We start from the raw sequence: 22,446 nt of genomic DNA, 5'->3' as shown, positions 1-22,446 counted from the left end.
TCAATTAATAAATTATGAATAAAATACTTTTATTTACCTTTGTTGTCTGATCATTTAGTTTTTCTATTTGCTTTGATCCCAGTGTCTTCTGTTTTATGCAGTGTCTTCTTTCCAGTAGGCTTCCCTCTGCTCCCCACCCTCCCAGTCCCATCCATCTCTTGCTCCTTCCCTCTGCTCCCCACCCCTCCCAGTCCCAACCATCTCTTGCTCCTTCCCTCTGCTCCCCACCTCTCCCAGTCCCATCCATCTTCTGTTCACCATCCCTCCGTCCCATCCATCTTCTGCTCCTTCCCTCTGCTGTGCCTGACCTCTCCCAATCCCATCCATCTCCTGGTCCATCCCTCTGCTCCCCACCCCTCGCAGTCCCATCCATCTCTTGCTCCTTCCCTCTGCTCCCCACCCCTGCCAGTCCAATCCATCTCTTGCTCCTTCCCTCTGCTCCCCACCTCTCCCAGTCCTATCCATCTTCTGTTCCTTCCCTCTGCTCACCATCCCATCCATCTTCCCTCTGCTCCCCCCCCCCCCCCCGCGAAGTCCAAGATGGTGACTCCGTTTACCCCCTCTCTTCCTCCCTCCCTCTGGCACAGGCAGCAGTCTTTTCCAGCGTTCCTGGCAGCGGTAGCGATGTACACGCTGCCTTCGGTCTGCCCCGGAAGCCTTCTCTTCAAGTTCCTGTTCCCACCTATGTGGGAACAGGAACTTGAAGAGAAGGCTTCGGGGCAGAGCTGAAGGCAGCGTGTACATCGCTACCGCTGCCAGGAACGCTGGAAAAGACTGCTGCCTGCGCCGGAGGGAGGGAGGAAGAGAGAGGGGTAGATGGACACGCTCCTCTCCGTCCGCTTGGCTTCCCTGCCCTCTCTGTCTGCGTCCCGCCCAAAAGGAAATGACGTCAGAGGAAGGCGGGACGCAGATAGAGAGGGCAGGGAAGCCAAGCGGATGGAGAGGAGCGCGTGCCTGCATGTGTTTTTTTTTTTTTTTTTTTTTTTTTAACTAATGGCGCTGCGGCGCCTCGCGTCGTTTGGGGGGGCATTGCCCCCCCTCGCCCCCCCCCCAGTCTACGCCTATGCGTGTACACCAACATTTTGTAAACACATTTGTATCACACCTTTGCATCCACCCACCCAAGCTATATTCCCAGCGCAACTATATGAAGATCACAAAGTAGGTGAATCCTTTATAACGTTGCACAACTGCATTTAAAAAACCCCTTTCCTCTATGTAGAAAAGGCTTCACACATAGAAAAATCATTATAAACATTACCCTCTTCTGATATATGGTTAGAGAAATTAGCTTTTAGACAAGAACATGGCAGTTAAATTTGGAAGTCAACCCCTTTCCTCTTCCACCACCCTTCCAATTCATGCAGTACTCTATCTGCCCCTCTCATTTGATATCTGCTCATATTCTTACCTTACTGTCAGTCTGATCTCCAAGCTGCACTTTCAGAATGTCTGGTGGCCTTACTCTCCCTGTCACAGCTGCCAGGTACTCCACTAGAGCAGTTTTGCCACATCCTATAGGTCCTTCCAGCAGCACAGCATTTTGGAATGAGACTGCCATAGCAAGTCTCTGGAGATTTTTGCATGTAGACTCTACAAGAATAAGGTGGCTGATGCTCTCCTGTAAGGAAATATATCTGAGTTATAGCTGCTGCACAGTGAAGCTTTAAAGCACTTTCTTCCATCAATTTCTGTCTCAAAGGTTCTCAGCAGGCTAACCATCTGTACAAGTTGATTAATCTACTACTACTACTACTATTTAGCATTTCTAAAGCGCTACAAGGCATACGCAGCGCTGCACAAACATAGAAGAAAGACAGTCCCTGCTCAAAGAGCTTACAATCTAATAGACAAAAAATAAATAAAGTAAGCAAATCAAATCAATTAATGTGTACAGGAAGGAAGAGAGGAGGCTAGGTGGAGGCGAGTGGTTACATGTGGTTACGAGTCAAAAGCAATGTTAAAGAGGTGGGCTTTCAGTCTAGATTTAAAGGTGGCCAAGGATGGGGCAAGACGTAGGGGCTCAGGAAGTTGATTCCAGGCGTAGGGTGCAGCGAGACAGAAGGCACAAAGTCTGGAGTTGGCAGTAGTGGAGAAGGGAACAGATAAGAAGGATTTATCCATGGAGCAGAGTGCACGGGAAGGGGTGTAGGGAAGGACGAGTGTGGAGAGATACTAGGGAGCAGCAGAGTGAGTACATTTATAGGTTAGTAGAAGAAGTTTGAACAGGATGTGAAAACGGATAGGAAGCCAGTGAAGGGTCTTGAGGAGAGGGGTAGTATGAGTAAAGCGACCCTGGCAGAAGATGAGATAGGCAGCAGAGTTTTGAACCGACTGGAGAGGGGAGAGGTGACTAAGTGGGAGGCCAGCAAGAAGCAGATTGCAGTAGTCTAAACGAGAGGTGACACGGGTGTGGATGAGGGTTTTGGTAGAGTGCTCGGAAAGAAAGGGGCGGATTTTATGGATGTTGTAAAGAAAGAAACGACAGGTCTTGGCAATCTGCTGGATATGAGCAGAGAAGGAGAGAGAAGAGTCAAAGATGACCCCAAGGTTTCGAGCTGAGGAGACAGGGAGAATGAGAGAGCCATCAACAGAAATAGAAAATGGGGGGAGCGGGGAGGTGGGTTTGGGGGGGAATGTCCTCATAAGGTTTTGCTTATGTTATACTTTTTTTTTTTGTATGGATTAATGTGTTACGTACACAGAGTAGAATTTTTGTCTATCATTATTTCTGGTGTTTTATTGATACTGAAATGACATGGAATACAATTCAGCACTTGGTTGGTAGGACAACAAGCCAGCCAGCTTCTTAGTATTTCGCCTCCATTGGAAGTCTTACTTTTGAAGAAAACTAAGGCCACCAACATCTTTTGGATGCCTATAAGTTGCGGAATCGTCTAAATGGCCCAACTCTATGATATGCCACCCCTTCCCCCTGGAGAATGAGATACAGCCAGGCACCCTCGAGTTTGCTACAGGCCACACAGAGCCCTGGTTCCACCCTTATACCACATGTCATTGCAGGCTGTCCAGAAAGGAGATATGCCTTAAGAGGGGGAGCAATGCTGAAGTTCTGACAGAGCTTTACGGACATGGTGAGGCACTCACAAAAGAGTGAATCCAAAGGGGGTCACCTCCTTTAGACACTCTCTCACAAGTAAAATGGGAGGATTACTGTAAGGCTGGAGGCTGGCATGGGATTCTGCAGTTAGTGTTTGGCCACAAGAAGTAGTTTACTTAAATTAGTTTCCTCTCTCTCTGAAAGGGAAAAGAGAAACTATGCAGTGATATATACAACACATATATTCTTGTATTCCACAACAACTTAACACATTCTATGCGGATCCAGACAGCTACACAGGAGCGGGGATAGCGGGATTCCCGCAGGAATCCTGTGGGGATCCCCTCCAGGTCTGCGGGGATCCCACAGGGATGGGCCCAGGCACAGAAGAATCCCCGAGAAAGTGCCTTCCCTCACCTGAGCACAGGGTGTCCTCCCGCCACATACCTCTACTCTGATGGTCTAGTGGCTTCTGTAAATAATTGTCACAAATTGAATGCAGTGAAAAACAGGTTCAGGCTTCCTAAAGCAAACTAGGCCTGTAACTCTCAGACCTGATACTTCACTGAAGAAATGTGACAGCCTGATTAAGCTTGGCAGAGTTACAAAGTTGGCAAAGGGTTGTGTACAGCTGGACATAGGCATGCTGAGAAACTATAAAAAAAATAATTGGGACAGGTGCATTAAAGTTAAATTTAAGGATCAGCGAAGCTTGGAGATAAGGAAGTTGAAACTTGGTCATAATTGATGTATGTGCCAATTATGATGAAATTGCAGATGGCTCATAGGGATCTGTGGGACCAAAAAAGTACAAAAGGTCTGCTAACTAAGCATTACTTTGGAGAAGCCAATAACCTGTGAAGGCACGTCATCTGTCATGAAGTGCTGCTCTCCCCCACCTCTGAATGCCTGCATACTAGATGTACTGTGATGTCTTCCTATGTTAAGCTTGCCTTTGGTAATTATGAAATAAACTTAAGAAAACAAATCTAGAGTGTCCTTCTGATTCTTGAAGTTATTAGTGCCCAGGCTGTGTAGAACAGGCTGAGAATAGAAAAAAGGTCTAAGCAAATAATTTTGTTAAATTGATGGATACCCTATTACTTCCCCAACCAAAACTATCAATATTGTGGCTTCGTAGCCTTCCAACAGACTCTATAATAAACACTTCTTCGGAGCAGAAAAGATTGCCAACTCTTTCCCATCCGCTGCCATGGTGTTCATCCTCTCGTCTACAGTTTTTTTTAATGGCTGCCGAGACTTCCAACAGCGGAAGTCTTGTGAGGTCACCGCTGGAAGTCTCAGCAGCCATTTTTTTTTTTTTAAAGTGGAGATGAAAGGATCAGCACTACAGCAGCGGGCATGGAAGTGGGGATCTTTCCTGCCCCGAAGAAGCCACTAGACCACCAGGGTGTCTTGAGGTATGTGCCAGGAGGGCACCCAGGGTCAGAGGTGAGGTGAATGGATGGAGTCGGGATGATAAAAAATTAAAGCCATTTAGGTGAATCTCAGTTTTCCCGTCATCCGTCATTACTGTACACTCAAAGCAAGCAACCCTATGAGCTGCGGCATCCACATAATCGTTCTTTATTGTTGGTGGCATTTTTATTTTATCTCACTTATGTTTTCAAACATGCCGGCTTGTGCAGCATACAGATGTACACAGAGGAAGTATAACAGAATAACTTTTCTTTTTTTTTTAACTTTGAATTTTTATTGAAATAACATCTCAAACATAAGCCACTGGCTCCAGCACATGACAATGCAACAATTTAATTTTTATTTTAACATTATGCAACAGAATAACTTTTCATAGGTAGAGTAGCAATTTGTTATAAATCGTAATCTGTGTGTCATTTGGAGGTTTGGAGGAGCTGGTTATAGGGACACCCTAGCACTTATATTCGTGCAGAGATTTTTTTCTCCTGGTAAACGGTCATTAAAACAGACATCGTGTTTATGACATTTATATCTCACATTAAACATGAATTAGGTTTAAACATGGGAGCATTGAAAAACTTTATTTTTTTCCTGTGCCTACATTAAAAGAAAAAGATGGCACATGGGAACTTGCTCCTTTTGGTTTGTGGATTGCAATGGTATATTCTTAAAAGTGCACTTTTTTTATTACTACTTTTTCACAGAGAGGTATTGAATAATGAGGGAAGGGCTTCATTCATGCAGACGTTTTGTCCAGTGTCAGTCTAAATGTGCCAACATTGTAATTTCAGCACACTATTGGCCACCAAGTTCATACAAATTTAATTATATTCATTAGAATATTAATGTCAGACTGCTTGCTATGTGAATATTCTATAACTGTTTCATTATTGCTACCAGTTACTACTGAATAGGGGCATATGCTTTAAACTTTGTTTTAATTCATTTATCCAGTCCTTAAATGTACATAGTTTTGCTTTCTAACCCAAAGGTGAACCCTAAGGGTGGTTGAACAATTAGGTAGAAACTGTGTTGTTTCTGACTTTGTTTTGAAATTTGGAGTGATCTGTACATCTGCTCTCTTAGCAGAGTATGGAAGAAAATGTTACTTATACTAGCATTTTTACTGCTTATAGAAATCTGGCTTTCTTGGAGGGGGGGGGGTCAAGGTGACTGCGGCACAGCAAGGGCTGGGCGGGCCAGGAGCTCGAATGGAAGAGATTACTTGCAGCGGGGACAGGTGGGGATGGGTTAGATTTCTATCCCTGTGCAACTCTCTATGCGGTTCACAATTAGAAATTCAGGTAGTCCATAAAGAACAACAACTAATATTGAGCAATAAATCAACACAATGAGAATTTTCTAAAAAGAAAAGCATTCAAAAATTTCCGAAATAAAGAACAAGTAGTAAGAGATCTAATCTGAGCTGGTCAAGCATTCCTAATTTGAGCTACTAAATATGTAAAGCTGACAGAAAACACTTTTATAATGAATGCCTCTTGGGTTAGTATACTGCAATAGTAAAGAATTTTTTTGATACCACTTACCTACCAATAAGTACACAAATATTGCCATACTGGGAAAGACCAAAGGTCCATCAAGCCCAGCAGCCTGTTTCCAACAGTGGCCAATCCAGGTCACAAGTACCTGGCAAGATCCCAAAAAAGTACAATGCATTTTATGCTGCTTATCCCAGAAATAAGCATTGGATTTTCCCAAAGTCCATTTTAATAATGGTCTATGGACTTTTCCTTTAGGAAGCCGTCCAAACGTTTTTAAACCCTGCTAACTGCCTTTACCAAATTCTCTGGCAACGAATTCCAGAGTTTAACTGCACGTTCAGTGACAAAAGATTTTCTCGGATTCTTTTTAAATTTACTATTTTGTAGCTTCATTGCTTGCTCCCTAGTCTTAGCATTTTTAGAAACAGTAAACAAAAGATTCACATCTACCCGTTCAACTCACTCATTTTATAGACCTCTATCATATCTCCCCTCAGCCGTCTTTTCTCCAAGCTGAACAGCCCTAGCAGCTTCAGCCTTTCCTCAATGGGAAGTCGTCCCATCCCCTTTATCATTTTTGTTGCCCTTCTCTGTACCTTTTCTAATTCCACTATATCTTTTTTGAGATGTGGCAACCAGAATTTAATACAATATTCAAGGTGCAGTCACACCATGGAGTGAAACAAAGGCATTATAACGTCCTCAATTTTGTTTTCCATTCCTTTCCTAATACCACCTAACATTCTATTTGCACACTGAACAGAGGGTTTCAACGTATCAACAGCGATGCCGAGATCCCTTTCTTGGTCGGCGACTTCTAATGTGGAACCTTGTATTACGTAGCTATAGTTCGGGTTCCTCTTTCCCACATGCATCACTTTGCACTTGCTCACATTAAATGTCATCTGCCATTTAGACACCCAGTCTCGTAAGGTCCTCTTGTAATTTTTCAAAATCCTTTCGCGATTTAACGACTTTTAATAACTTTGTATCATCAGCAAATTTAATTACCTCACTAGTTTCTCCCATCTCTAGATCATTTACAAATATATTAAAAAGCAATGGTCCCCGCACAGACCCCTGGGGAACCCTTCTCCATTGAGAATACTGACCATTTAACCCTACTCTTGTTTTCTATCCTTTAACCGGCTCACCTTTATCCACATGTTTATTCACCCCTTCAAAGAAATGTAGTAGATTGGTGAAGCAAGACTTCCCTTCACTAAATCCATGCTTTTGAATATGCTCTGTAATTCTGTTCTTTATAATAGTCTCTACCATTTTGCCCGGCACAGATATCAGGCTCGCTGGTCTATAATTTCCCAGATCCCCTCTGGAACCTTTTTTAAATAACGGCATTACATGGGCTCCCCTCCAATCTTCCAGTACCACATTCGATTTTAAAGATAAATTACATATTACTAACAATAGTTCCACCAGTTCATTTTTCAATCCTATCAGTACTCTGGGATGAATACCATCAGGTCCAGGAGATTTGCTGCTCTTCAATTTGTCAAATCGCCCCATTACATCCTCTAGGTTTATAGAGATTTTGTTCAGTTTCTCCGAGTCAACTATGAATACCATTTCTGGCACCGGTATCTCTCCCAAATCTTCCTCTGTGAAGACCAGAGCAAATAATTAATTTAAAATTTCTCAGTTATGGCTTTTTCTTCTCTGATTGCCCCCTTTACCCCTCGGTCATCTAGTGGTCCAACCGATTCTTTTGCCAGCTTCTTGCTTTTAATATAACTAAAAAAAAAGTTTTACTATGTGTTTTTGCCTTCAACACAATCTTTTTTTCAAAGTCCCTCTTTGCCTTCCTTATCAGCACTTTGCATTTGACTTGACATTCCTTATGCTGTTTCTTATTAATTTCAGTCGGTTCCTCCTTCCATTTTCTGAAAGATTTTCTTTTAGTTCTAATACCTGTTTGTCCACTGCAACTTTCTTCTTGCAGGCCTACAGCCTAATCTTCCTTCTACACAGGTGCATTCAAAATTCAGGTGCCTCACTTGCTTTCCTCCTACAACATTACAACCATATTATCCCTCTTCTCAAAGCTATACAATGGCTCCCATCTGCACGCACATTCAGTTTAAAACTACTCCTCCTAGAGAAACTTAGGGTGGTAGCAGCTATGAAAAAGATGACCGATAGATGTAGAGGAAGATTTAATCCCAATGCAGAGGAATGGATATATTTGGAGATAATCCTGGAGGAATCCTCAGAGATTAGGGTTGGATAATCAAAGAATGAAGGTGGGGAGGAGGGTGGAATGGGGGTTACTTGGGGGAAAAATGAGTTGTGGAAATTGTTGGAAAACAAAAAATGACGTTTGGAATGTTATGGGAGTCATGAGCTCCAGAAAGTTGTTAAATTGCTGGTTTAATAAAAATTTTATAAATTAAAAAAAACTCCTCCTCATCTCTGAGTGCATTCATTATACATTTTCATACACACTCTTTTTTTTTTTTTCTCTCTTATTTTCCATTTTATCATCCTCCGCAGGACTTTGCTCATCAGGCAAGTAGATTCTATAGATGCCCCTTTTCTCAATTCCAGACTGTACTTCTGGATCAACTCTTCAATGTCGCATTCGGCACCTAACCATTATACCTCTATTCAGGAAATCTAGACTGCCCCAACTTGACATTTCGTCCTTCAGATTGTAAGCTCCTTTGAACGTAACCCTAGTAGCGTTTTAGAAATGTTAAGTAGTAGTAGTAACTCACTTAGGTTGGTCTGTCTTGCTCCCTTCTCTGGGCATATCCAACTCCCACTGAGAGACCCTCCTCCAGAATTTGTTTTGCTGAGTCCCGTGCTCCAGTGCTAACCACTATGTTTCAAATCCAAAACAGCCTTAGCACATGGCTCCCAATCTACCTTACCATTGGGCTAGGAGGACCTTCCCTCATCAATTCAACCCACTAATAGCCAAGAGAAAAATGACTGTTGCTTACCTCATCTTTGGGTTTCAGCTGCTGCTTCGGTAACACAACTCCACAAACTGCAACTACACTGGAACAAAGATCTTCTGAGACAATCTGGTCCTGCTTATGTGGTAAGCTTTTTCTCCTGTGCCACAGGGTTATGTCTGGATTGGCTAGAACCAGGGACTTCTCAATATTCTGTGCATGTACTTCCTCTAGAAGCCTACAACATGGGGAAATAAAAACTCATGAAGCAGGGCCAGGCCAATAAACTGCCCAGCGTCACAAGAACCCACAGTGGGAACTGAACCCAAATTCCCCAGGTTGTCAGCTCACTGCACCAACAATTAGGCTAAGCCTCTACTCCACAGGATACTTAGGCTCTGATAAGCAGCTGCAAACAATTGCACCCGAGATACTTGGGACTGCCTCAGAGCTCAATTTGCACTGGTATGTGCTTATTTCATCACGTGTGTATATCTCACAAATGCACCCAACCTCCCAACTAGGAATGCCCTCATATATACTGAATAAGAAATATTCACTATGTATCTGTAATATATTTTATGTACATATACATAAAACATTTTAAGTGCCTATTTCTGCAATTTTAGTACATCAAAAAAACCTCTTTTTAATTTTTAAAATGTTTACGTACAAGGCTTATAAGAAAATATACCTATCTAGTGTTTTTCTCCTTTTCAACTATTTTACAGAGACAATATGCCCCCCTCTGAAGTCCTTAGATGAAGTTTTAGACCCATAAAAAAGTCAGAACATGGATACTCTGGGCTGTTATAATGACACCCTTACGTGAGCCAACAGCTACAAATCAGGTGTTTCTGCAGCATAATGGGGTGATGGGGGGGCTAAGGAGGAGGAACATAGCATGCAGAACAAAAAAAAAAAAAAACACCAGACTGTTTGTAAATACTGGACTTACTTCAATTTGAAATATATTATCTCATCTGGACTGAGTATCTTCTTCAGGAATGTTAGTCGATGTTCATCATTCATACTTGTAACCACAGCCAAACAATTTGCAGTATACCTGGAAAAAAAATTAGAAAATCTGTACCATATTCAATTTCCCATAAAATGAAAATGCTCAATGTTACACACTGATCTCGGCAAGACCTGTGGCTCAGACTCCAGCATCTTTTGCTGTTTTGTTCTGTTTTTCTCAATGTAATCCTCACTCTTATTTAAAAAGTAATCTTTTCTCTCAGCTCTTCTATACACTGTCAACAATAATGTTCCCTCTAATGACCAGGTTGTGGTGAGCAAAAGTTTTCTCTGAAAGCAAAAATGCTGTTTCATTACCCTGTGAGCGCTATTCACTATTTGTAATATAACAATCGTTTCAATTCAATATTTTCATTGAAATAGCAAGTTTATTTAAACTGTTCAGGCACCACAAGAACATTAAAACAAACGTTTAGACTTTCGGATTAGGGCTGTCCATTTAACGCGTTAACACATTAAATGAGTAACTCGCGTTAAAAGTTTTGACAAGTTAACAGTATCGTCCCTCCCCCACTAGCCGACACCTTTCTTACCTCTCCCAGCACTGCACTCCAGCAGCCCCCTTCTCCTCTGAGGCTCCTTCTCCCTGCTCACCACTGCAGTGAAAACAGTGCTGCTTCTTACCCTGCTCGCAGCGTCTCTCTAACAGGAAGTTCTGTTTTCAGCACAGCCTGCAGCAGTGAGGAAGAGAGAGAAGGAGCCACAGAGGAGAGGGCAGCCGCTGGAGTACCGTGCTGGGAGAGGTAAGAAGAGGTGCCGAAGAAAGTTGCGACCATGGTGACAGCAGGGGGCACGGGAGAAGCAGAAAAATACAGAAATATGCGGACCAAGGCGAGAGCAGGGCAGGAGGGACATGGGAGAAAGAGGAAGCAGAAAAAAAGACAAGAGAAAGATGCGGACTGTGGCTATGGAAGAAAGTGGAATCAGAAAAAAAAGACGACATATGGTGATCATGAATAGAGGGAAGGAAGGAGATGGTGCCCACATAGGGGAAGGTTCCTATAGAGTGGAAGGGAAGGGAAAAGGAAGAGATGGTGCCCATGGATGGAATGGGAGAAGGGAGCTGGGAGGAGATGGTGCACATTTGGACCACGCGATTAATTGTGCAATTAAAAGTGTACTGCCCTATTTCAGATATAATGTACGACTTCACTACAGAACCTAGAAGACATGAAGTGCACAGTTTTGCATTACCATTGTGGTGTCATGTCTCTAGCTCTTCAACAGCTCAGTTCAGCTCTCAGTGGATATTCCAGCTGGTTTTTTGCAAACTAAAATGCTTCCACTATATTTAAACAAAATTCTTCAAAGAAGTTCCTTATATTTAAGTTTATTAGATTCTTTTTATTTCATCTTTCTGTGGTACAACCAAAGCAGTTCACATATTACATACAGGTAATGCAATTAGGTGTCTAGTCACCAGTCCATCTGCACCTTTGGTTTCCTCGCCTTGCCTGTTTGAGCCCCATAGGAAAATGTGTGCTGGAGAAGAAGCTTATGGGGCTGTATAACCACACAGTTGAGCAAGAACTATGATCAACAGGTACAAATCCAACAGCTTTAGCTCTCCACAGCCATCACTTAAAGAAATACAAACTGCAGCACCCCCATCCCCTCCATTATGTATGAATGACCAAACAGCTGGAACCAGGAAGAGAATTAAATGTGATGTACTTAAGTTTTAGCAAACCTTTTGGCACAGTTCTACCCTAAAGTGACCAAGTTAGAAACCAGTTGAGCAGAAGGTGACAAAGGACAGTGGCAAATGGAGTTCACTCTGAAGGGATACTACCAGCAATATGCCACAAGATCAGTTCTTGGTCAGGTTCTTTTTAAAAAGTTTCAAAACAATATAGCTGTCTGATAAACTTTACTTCTTTGTGGATAATAACGAAATCTGCAATATAGTAGACATGAGGTGGGAACTAGAGAAGCTTCAAAAATGTTTCATAAGTAGAGAGGTGTGGTAGCCGTGTTAGTCCACTCTTAAAGGTTATCAATAGAAATCAAACAAAATAAAACATGGAAAAGAAAATAAGATACCACCTTTTTTATTGGACATAACTTAATACATTTCTTGATTAGCTTTCGAAGGTTGCCCTTCTTCGTCCTAAGAATGTTTCAGAATTTATCAGCTGAGATTTAAAGCTAAAATTACAGGATCATGCATTTGGGCTGCAAAAGCCCAAGGGAGCAGTACAGTATAGGGGATGAAGTACTTCTGTGCACAACAGAAGAGCAGGACTTATGAATGAGCATAAAATGATGATCTTAAGGTGGCCAAACAGGTAGAAAAGGCGGCAGCAAAAGCCAGGTTACTTGGGTGCATAGGGAGAAGAATGGCCAGGAGGAAAAATACAGAGACACCTTCATCTCCTCTGGTGAGACTATTTAAAATATTGTGTACAATTATAAGAACATACGAGTAGCCATACTGGGTCAGACCAATAGTCCATCTAGCCCAATATCCTGTTTTCTAAACAGTGGTCAAGCCAGGTCACAAGTACCTGGCAGAAACCCAAATCGTGGCAACACTACTACAAATCCCAGGGCATGTGTGTCTCAATAGCAGACTATGGACTTTTCCTCCAGGAATTTGTCCAAACCTGAAAAATGCAACTTCAACAAGATATAAACAGGATGGAGTCAGGTCAGATAGTATCAACTAGAATGGTCAGTGGTCTCTGTCATAAAGCATATGGGGACAAAGATCTCAATACGTGTAACTTGTAGAAAAGGCAGGTGAGGAAGGAGTAAGACATTTAAAAAAATCTGCATGGCATAAGTACACAGGAGACAGTTCTTTTTCACCTGAAAGGAAATTCTGGAATAAAGGGGCACAGGATGAAAGAGGAAACTCAAGAGTAATCTAAAGAACCACTTCTTTGTGGAAAGGGAGAAACAGCCTCCTGATGGAGGTAATGAAGATGAAGACTAGCTAAATTCAAGGAACAATGGAACAAGCACACAGGATCTCAAAAGGATGCCCAGTCTTCCAATATCCTAAGGCCTTCCTGCAATATTTCACAGTCTGCATGCGTTTCAACCAACCTTGAATACTTGTGTGTAATCTGCAAATTTCATTAACTCATTCGTCATTCCGATTTCCCTATCATTTATAAATATGTTAAATAGCACCAGTCCCGCTTTCTGTTGGTGTGCCTCAGGGTTCTGTCCTTGGACCCCTCCTCTTCTCCATCTATACTTCTTCCCTTGGTACCCTGATTTCATCCCATGGCTTCCAGTACCATCTTTACGCTGATGACTCTCAGATCTACTACATCTTCACCCCTGAAATCTCAACCTCGATCCAGGACAAAATCTCAGCCTGCTTGTCTGACATTGCTGCTTGGATGTCTCAACGCCATCTAAAGCTCAACATGACCAAAACGGAACTTCTCATTTTCCCCCTAAACCCACTCTTCCCCCTTTCTATATCTCTGTTAATGGCTCTCACATCCTCCCTGTCTCCTCGGCTCGTAACCTTGGAGTCATCTTTGATTCCTCTCTCTCCCTCTCTGCCCATATTCAACAGATCGCCAAAACCTGTCGCTTCTGTATCTACAATATTAGCAAAATCCGCCCCTTCCTTTCTGAATACGCTGCCAGAACCCTTATCCACACCCTTGTCGCCTCTCACTTGAACTATTGCAATTTACTTCTCACTGGTCTTCCGATCAGCCATCTCTCTCCTCTCCAATCTGTCCAAAATTCTGCAGCACGACTTGTTTTCCGCCAGAATCATTATACCCACACTAGCCCGCTCCTCAAGTCACTTCACTGGCTCCCTGTCCACTTCCGCATTGTTTAAACTTCTCGTACTGACCTTTAAATGCATCCACTCTGCAGCCCCATTACCTCTCCGCTCTCATCTCTCCCTACATTCCTCCCCGTGAACTCCGCTCACTGGACAAGTCTCTCTTGTTGTCCTCCTTCTCCTCCACTGCTAACTCCAGGCACCTTATGCTTGGAATAGCCTTCCTGGACCTATACGTCTAGCTCCATCTCTACCTGTTTCCAAATCTATGCTGAAAACCCACCTTTTCACTGCTGCTTTTAGCTCCTAGCCACAATTGCCCTCCCCTTGTCCCTTCCTCCCTTCTCACCTATTACTTCCCTCACCCGTAACTGTCTTGTCTGTCTGTATTATTTAGATTGTAAGCTCTTTTGAGCAGGGACTGTCTCTTTGTATTAGGTGTTCAGCGCTGCGTGCGTCTGGTAGTGCTATACAAATGCTAATAATAATAGTGATCCCTGTAGGACTCCACTATTCACCCTCCTCCATTGACAAAAATGACCACTTAACCCTACCCTCTGTTTTCTGTCCAATAACCAATTCCTACTCCACACCAGAACCTTGCCTCCTATCCCATGACTCTAATCTTTTCAGACGTCTCTCACGAATAACATTATCAAAAGCTTTCTGAAAATCTGGATACAGTACATCATCCGGCTCACTTTTATCCACACGTTTATCCACACCTTCAAAGAAATGAAGCAAATTGGTGAGGCAAGACTTCCCTCGGCTGAACCCATGCCGACTCTGTCCCATTAAGTCATGTTTGTCTACGTGTTCCGTAATTTTATTTTTCTAACAGTTTCCACTATTTTGCCCAGCACCAATATCAGGTTCACCAGTCTATAGTTTCCCGGATCACCCCTAGAACCGTTTTTAATAATCGGTGTCACATTGGCCATACTCCAATTTTCAGGTACTAATGACAATTTTAACAACAGGTTACAGCAGATCAGCAATTTCATGCTTCAGTTCTTTGAGTACCCTTGGATGTATGCCATCCAGGCCAGTGATTTACTACTCTTTGTCAGTTTGGCTCAGTACATCTTCCAGATTCACCAAGACTACTTTCAGTTCCTCCGCATCACCACCCTTGAAAACCATTTCCAGTACAGGCAGATCTCATATCTTCTTCCGTAAAGTCAGAAGCAAAGAATTCATTCAGCTTCTCCACTATGGCCTTGTCCTCCCTGAGTGCCCCTTTTGCTCCTTCGTGATCCAACAGTCTCACACATTTCCTCACAGGCTTTCTGCTTCTGATGTCCTTGAAAAATTTGTTACTGTGAGTTTTAGCCTCTGCGGTAAGTTCATATTCTCTTTTAGCCTTATTAATGCTTTGTATCTGACTTGCCAGTGTTTATGTTGCTGCTTGTTTTCTTCATTTGGGTCCTTTTTCCATTCTTTGAAGAACAATATTTTGGCTAATAACCTCTTTTACTTCACCTTTTAACCATGCTGGCTGTCGTTTTCTCTTCTTTCCAATTTTGCAAAGAGGTGGAATGCATCTGGTCTGGACTTCCAAGATAGTAAGTCTGAATAACGTCCACAGTGGTATTTCTGAATAACGTCCATGCCTGATTCAGTGTCCTAACCTTAGCAACCAATCCTTTTAGCTTCTTTTCAACCATTTTCCTCATTTTATTCTAGTTGCCCTTTCGAAAATTAAATACAGCTACAGTAGATTTCCTTTACAGGTTCAGCCCACATAGTAGCTCAAACTTTATCATGTTATGATCACTGTCTCCCAGGGCACCCAAAATCGCCAAATCTTGTACTATGCCCTGCACACCATTAAGGATTAGATCCAAAATGGCTCCCCCTCTCATCGGTTCCTGGACCAGTTGCTCCAAGAAGCAGTCATTTATTACATCTAGAAATTTTACCTCCATGGCACTCCCTGATATAATATTTATCCAGTCAATATCATGGAAATTGAAATCACCCATTATTATAGCGTTGCCCAATTTGTCAGCTTTCCTAATCTCTGTAAACATTTCTTCATCTATCTGTTCGTTCTGTCCCGACGTACGGTAGTACAGCACTACAAGAATACTCCTTCCCTTTACACATGGAATTTCTAGCTATAATGATACCATGTTGCTATTTGTTTCATGCAGAATGTTTCTTTTATTTGACTCAATTCCCTCTTTAACATATAGCGCACACCCCCTCCCCCCTCCAATTTGATCCTCTCTATCATTGTGTTACAATTTGTACCCTGTTAACCCAGTGTCCCATTGATTGCCCTCTTTCCACCAAGCCATATCTACCTCATTATTCAGTACTATATACTCTTAACGCCCATCTTATTTTTTGGGGCTTCTAGAATTTGTATACAGGCACTTCAAACTGTGCTTTTTTCCTTGATCTACAAGCTGCTTAGAAGTTGAAGGAGATAATGTGCATCCTTTGTCCTGCTTTCTCATATTTTTAAAGAAAATTTATCAAAATCACAAAATTTCAAAAATTATAAAAATTTAATGATCGATGAAGATTTGCAAAGTGTTGTTTTTGAAGACTGTGATAGCAACGTTGATGATCCTTATAGGAATTATCTGAAAATGGCAAAAATGCTGAACTTGATGCAAGACATTTGTGAAAGGTTATTGATTTAATCTATACTCTGTTGCTGCACTGCTGGAATGTGCTGAATTAACATTTATAATTGGGGGCTGTTATTTTTGATAGGTAATGGGGAAGCAGAAATAGGAGTATTTGAAAAACCTGACTCTCAAGATTGCTGGTCTTTCTCAGCTTACAGACACTCAGAATCTTAAAAGCAAGACTTTAGGACCTGCATAGAAATATCTTACGTGAGGGGACAGACAATACAATAAACACATTCATGCACATCAAATACATAAACATTTTATAGAACAAATAGAATGCTATATAAAAGGGATCATGATTTGATGAACCAAGTAGGGTAGACTGAAGACTAACATAAGGAAGAATGATTCTCAGAAAAAGAACGACAGGCATTGAACAGCATTTCCCTGTAGACAGTGATGGCAAAAATGGTGCCTGAACTATGAGATATCAAGCAGTGAGCATGGTAATCACAGCAAGCAACTAAGATCTACAGAGTTTCAACAAGCAAAGAAAATTACCTGACTAAACTAAACTTGGTGGTCCTTCTTGCCTATCAAATTCTGTTTATAATTAAAACAGGGTACTTTCTGTACAAATTTAGGGCGTCTTTTACTAAGGCACGTGCATGTTTTTAGCGCGCTGAAACTGTGGGCGCGCTAAACATTAGAGACAGCCACAGGAATGCTAAAAACGTGAGTGCGCCTTAGTAAGAGACGCCCTAAGCTTCTTATTCTGCAATCATCTGCAGACAACTTTTGGGGAACACAGAGTGTTACAGATACCAGTTGCTAATTAACACATCACTAAGAAAATACCTTAAGCACATTAAATCATTTTTCTTTTTATACAGAATTTCCTCCTTGAAAGATTATATAGCATTGCACTTTCAAGTCAACATCTAAAAAATGGATAAAATAAAAATTAGGGTGCAGGCCCAAGGAGTAAAGTAAGGCAGCACCCACTTTCAGCAGAATCTCCCATCAGCCAAAAGAGATGCCAAGGGTTGTCTCGGTGGACCTGCCATCCCCTAACTTGGCACAGTGTAGATCCCTGTGTTTTATGCAGAGTGACCCAAGCTGTTGCTGGGGGTTGAGGGGGAATAGAGAGCTTGTGAAGAAAAATAAGGAGTAAGAATTCTAACAAATTACAGAAACAGAAATATGAGAAATTGAAACCTAAATTCCTTGGGTGTTCTAAGCAATTTGTTTTGCTACACAGTGGGTAGTGATAGCTGGATATTAGTAGGCAGGGGAATCCAAGCCAGTGTGTCCATATCACTGTAGTTAGGTCCCACGTTACTTATGGTATATGAATTCTATTGCATAAAATATCTGGCCTTTACTGCCCACAAATTGCAGACTATCAATTATCAACTGAAAATAAAGACACACCAGCGGACAGCAGTGTCATGGCTCCTGAGTAGTGGCAGGCACACACTCCAATCCCATAATTCACGCAATAAAGATGGTTCATGCTGCAGGAACCGGTACGCGGCTTCCATCAAGTCACGAAGTTTCATTCGCCTGCGCCCATAACGGATTGTGCTCGAGTCTGAACTCTCCAGAAAGAGTCTCTGGAATACTGGTGAAGAAACCTGAAAATATCGCAAGGCAAACCTGTAGAAGAGGTAAGAACACATCCAGAAAATATTGAGATACTCCCAATACATCACAGCAACGTGCCAGCAAGTGCAAGTGTGTTTTCACACCAAGCACAGGGCTGGCAATACACTTCCAATATAAAATACAAGCTAACATGTAGACAAGGACAAGCTAATATCTGCATGATATATGAGACGTCAACAAAAAAGAGGAACTCCCCCCCCCCCCCCCCAAAAAAAAAAAAAGTATGTGTAGGGACTAACTTATATTACACTACCCTAGTTAGAAGAGCATCAAATACAAATCCATACAATATAGGGATTTCTCTCTTCTGGGCACCAACTGATGGAATTCCATTCCTAATAAAATAAGATGGATCGCCAACTACTTGACTTTCAGTAAATCCTTAAAGGCCTTTCTCTTCACCAAGTTCCTACATTAACTGTAACTAATAAATGCTTAAACAGTATTGATTATTTACTATTGATTAAATCTCAATATGTTGTATATTCTTTACACACACTACAATTTGTATCCACAATATATTGTATGAACTCTGTTATTACTATTCATATTGTAAGCCACATTGAACTAAATAATATTTGGATAATGTGGGATATAAGCATCAATTAAATAAACTCCACAGCTGAGCAAACTGAAGCTAGTTACCCCAAATATTTGTTAGCAAACTAAGCAAAGCAGATCACAAATCCAAGAGGTATGTGAGAACAAAACAATCCTAACTTCCAGGGTTTGGTTTCACTCAATCTACTTTTGACTGATCATCTACTAATTACTTGACTGATTGTAAATGTAATTTCAATAATACATTTGAGTAAATAAAATCAACATTTAAAAAAAACCTGTTTGCCCAGACCTCGGAATTCAGTTCCTGGAACATTGTTGTGTATGTACATGCAAGAAAAAAAAATACTTTTGCTGAAGTTCTTTTCTTGCACAGTTCATGGGTGATTCTACCGTATGAAATCTAAGTAACAACAACTTCCAAAGGCAGTTTTCTTGGCAGATCTGCTTTTATATTGCAACCAAAAATAAAGGCAATTCTGATAGAACAAAGTGGAATCTAGGATTATTTCTTCCATTATGTTTAATATCTTTGACCTAGACCAACTGCCACCTGTGAAGTCTATTAAATCAAGCATTATAGAAATGACAAGTGGTAGAATGGCCCTTAAAAAGCTCAGCTGGAGTTAATCCTGCTGCATAGGATGACTAGGTCCAAGGAATCAACAATAAAAAGCATAATATCAATATACACAAAACATGACTGGGGGGAGGGGGGGCGGACATCAGGTCGCCTATATCCCTAAAACTTTTGGTAGAAAAGCCAATGATTTGATTACATAATATACCGCTTAGTACAAACTGCATTTTCAAGCGGTTTACAGTACAAAAGAAGTCAATAGGTGTTCAAATAAACCCAACAATACAATTATTTCATCAAATTAAATAAAATAAATCAGTCATCCCAGTCTAAAATGCTGCATTTCAGCCCTAGCACAGACCACAATGAGCTGTCAGCACTGCAGCTGGGCTCAAGGAGACAGAATGCAGCAGATACAGAGAAGTTGGAGGGAAGAAAGAAGCCAAGGGTATAAAAGCTTGAAGGAAGTTAGAAGCAAGAAGCCAAAAGCAGTGGAAACAAAGACTAAAAACATTAAGACAAAAAGAGGAACACACAAAAAAAGGAAAATACATCCCCTGCTCCTAAACATTCTTAGCTGGTACCCAAATGTTTTATTTAATTTATCCACCCTTGCACACACATTATATTACTCTGACTTTTTTCCCAACTCCAGTAAATAACTGAGCAAATGCTCTTTACACCCCAGGCCCTTAATGGGACAGAGACACGGAGAAAGCTGCTACTCACGGAAGCACATCAGGATGACTCCCAATCAGTTTACTCATGGCCACACAATGTCTTTCATGTAAGTCATGATTTATTTGATTCCCTGCTTTGATGGCATCTGCATTCCTCTGCAGCAAATCCAGGAGTAGCGGACGAAGCTGACGGCCAATCAGTGAGGTGTATTCTTTGTCCAGCAATAGCTGTGCTAAGGCACCGAGGATATACTGACGGTCCTGAGATGTCCAGATCTGCAAAACATAATTTCAGTTTGGGTCACATCATTCTACTACTAAACTTCTACTCAACACATGTACTATTTTCCCCCATAAACTCTATCATCAATTCTCCCTAGGTAGAAAAAAAAAAGTGAATGGGAAAATTAGGTTCTTACCTTGGTAATTTCAGCTAGCTCCACTGCCTCTTCAGTATTTGAAGCTTCCAAAGCAGTATAACAAACCGCAATGGGAATAACGAACTTTCCTTACAGCGAACGATGGCCCCATAACAAGGGCATGAACTCAAAAGGATGGAATGAACACATCCTCCTGGAGGGAATAAACTCGTCCTCCTCTTTGTATTTATGGAGGGAATACACACATCCTCCTGGAGAGAATGAACTCAACCTCCTACACATGGAGGGAATGAACTCATCCTCCTATAAGTGAACAAGAATCCTGAAGACTGTTTTCCAACTTTCTCCCAAGGAAGGATTAGAACTTCAGGAAACAAGAACAGAACCTGAAAAAGATTCACAGCATACAGACAATCATACAGGGAGGGCTCATGGCTTCTTCTGCTATGACTAAAGGAAAGAAAATTACCAAGGTAAGAACCTAATTTTCCCTTCCTTGTCATCAAGCAGATGAAGCCATTACGTATGGGATGTATCAAAGCAATCCCTATATAGGGTGGGAAGTCACACCACGCGTTAGCATTTGTGCTCCAAAACGCGCATCCCTCCTAGCAGCCACATCCAGCCTGTAATGTCTGGCAAATAAGAGCTTCGAAGCCCATGTTGCTGCACTGCAAATCTCATGAAGAGAGAGTGCTCCAGTTTCAGCCCAAGAGGAAGAAATCGCTCTTGTAGAATGTGCCTTAAAGGCATCAGGCGGAGGCCGGCCGGCAAGCAGATAAGCGGAAAAGATAGCTTCTTTGAGCCAGCGGGCAATAGTGGCTTTAGACGCTGGAGACCCTCTGCGAGAACCTGATAGTAAAACAAACAAATGATCAGAGGTCCTGAAAGAATTAGTAACTCGCAGATACTGCAACAGAGTCCTGCGCACATCCAACAGGTGCAACTGCCCAAAGGATTCTGGAAACTCCTCCTTAACAAAAGAGGGTAGAAAAATAGGCTGCTTTAGGTGAAACGCTGAAACCACCTTAGGCATGAAGGAAGGCACGGTACGAACCGTGACCCCAGACTCTGAAAATTGCAGAAATGGGTCTCGACAGGACAGCGCCTGGAGTTCTGACACCCGTCTCGCCGAACTAATGGCCACCAGAAAAATGGCCTTTAGTGTCAAATCTTTCTCTGAAGCTCGCCTTAGCGGCTCAAAAGGAGAACCCTGCAGAGCCTTCAAAACTAGCCCCAGGTTCCAAGCTGGACAAAGTGCCCGCATGGGAGGACGGAGCTGAAGCACCCTTCTAAGAAACCGGGCCACATGAGCAGCAAAAGACACGCCTGCAACCTTACCACGAATGGAGGCCAATGCTGCCACTTGCACCCGCAGGGAATTATAGGCCAAGCCTTTTTGTACACCATCCCGCAAAATGTCCAGAATCGGCGAGACAGGAGCCCGCATGGGTGTGATCGCTTTTGAAACACACCAAGCCTCAAACTGGCGCCAGATCCTGGCATAAGCCACAGAAGTGGACCGTTTGCGGGCCTGCAGGAGAGTGGAAATAACATTATTGGAATAGCCTTTGCCTCTCAATTGCGCCCTCTCAATGGCCATGCCGTAAGACCAAAACGGCAGGCGTCCTCCATGGCCACAGGTCCCTGCGACAACAGGTTCGGTACCAGAAGTAAAGGAAGGGGAGCCTCCACTAGCATCTGTCGGAGGTCCGCACACCAAGGCCCCCTGGGCCAATCCGGGGCGATGAGAACCACTTCTCCTGGGTGAAGCCGAATCCGCAGGAGCACATGCCCTATCAAGGGCCACGGAAGGAACACCTACCAGAGGCCCAGAGGCCAGGGTTGAGCCAAGGCATCCAACCCGGCTGAGCGAGGATCTCTCCGTCTGCTGAAAAGCACGGGACTTTGGCAGTTGAGCTTGTCACCATAAGATCCATTACGGGCTTGCCCCATTTGGCACATATCTGCAGGAATACTTCGTCTGCCAGTTCCCACTCCGCTGGATCGATTCGATGCCTACTTAGATAATCGGCTTGCACGTTGCTCTGACCTGCAATGTGAGCTGCTGACAGAAACTGTAGATGCAGCTCGGCCCAGTGGTAAATCTGTTCGGCCTGCGCGGCCAGCACTCTGCACTGAGTGCCGCCTTGTCGGTTTATGTAGGCCACTGTTGTCGTGTTGTCCAACATCACTCTGACAGCCAATCCTTCCAGGGTCACTTGAAAGGCCAGAAGCGCCTGAAACACTGCTTTCAACTCTAGGCGATT

At 42.6% G+C, this 22,446-nt stretch overlaps 1 protein-coding gene across 1 annotated transcript in view; it reads right to left on the bottom strand.

Moving 5' to 3' along the window:
* Nucleotides 1-22,446, bottom strand: part of MDN1 (midasin AAA ATPase 1) — a 548,987-nt gene that overhangs the window by 505,578 nt on the left and 20,963 nt on the right. Inside the window, exons 2-6 of the mRNA XM_030199093.1 lie at nucleotides 19,846-20,072; nucleotides 17,742-17,966; nucleotides 9,880-9,987; nucleotides 8,967-9,159; nucleotides 1,412-1,621 (exon numbers count right to left, since the gene is read on the bottom strand). Of these exons, the coding sequence (XP_030054953.1) occupies nucleotides 1,412-1,621; nucleotides 8,967-9,159; nucleotides 9,880-9,987; nucleotides 17,742-17,966; nucleotides 19,846-20,072 (963 nt within the window). The remainder of the gene's footprint in view (nucleotides 1-1,411; nucleotides 1,622-8,966; nucleotides 9,160-9,879; nucleotides 9,988-17,741; nucleotides 17,967-19,845; nucleotides 20,073-22,446) is intronic.

This window comes from Microcaecilia unicolor, chromosome 3, assembly GCF_901765095.1.
Source record: "Microcaecilia unicolor chromosome 3, aMicUni1.1, whole genome shotgun sequence".
Lineage (NCBI taxonomy): Eukaryota > Metazoa > Chordata > Amphibia > Gymnophiona > Siphonopidae > Microcaecilia > Microcaecilia unicolor.
Note: the sequence above shows the minus strand (reverse complement) of the source record. Positions and strands in the feature narration are given on the sequence as shown.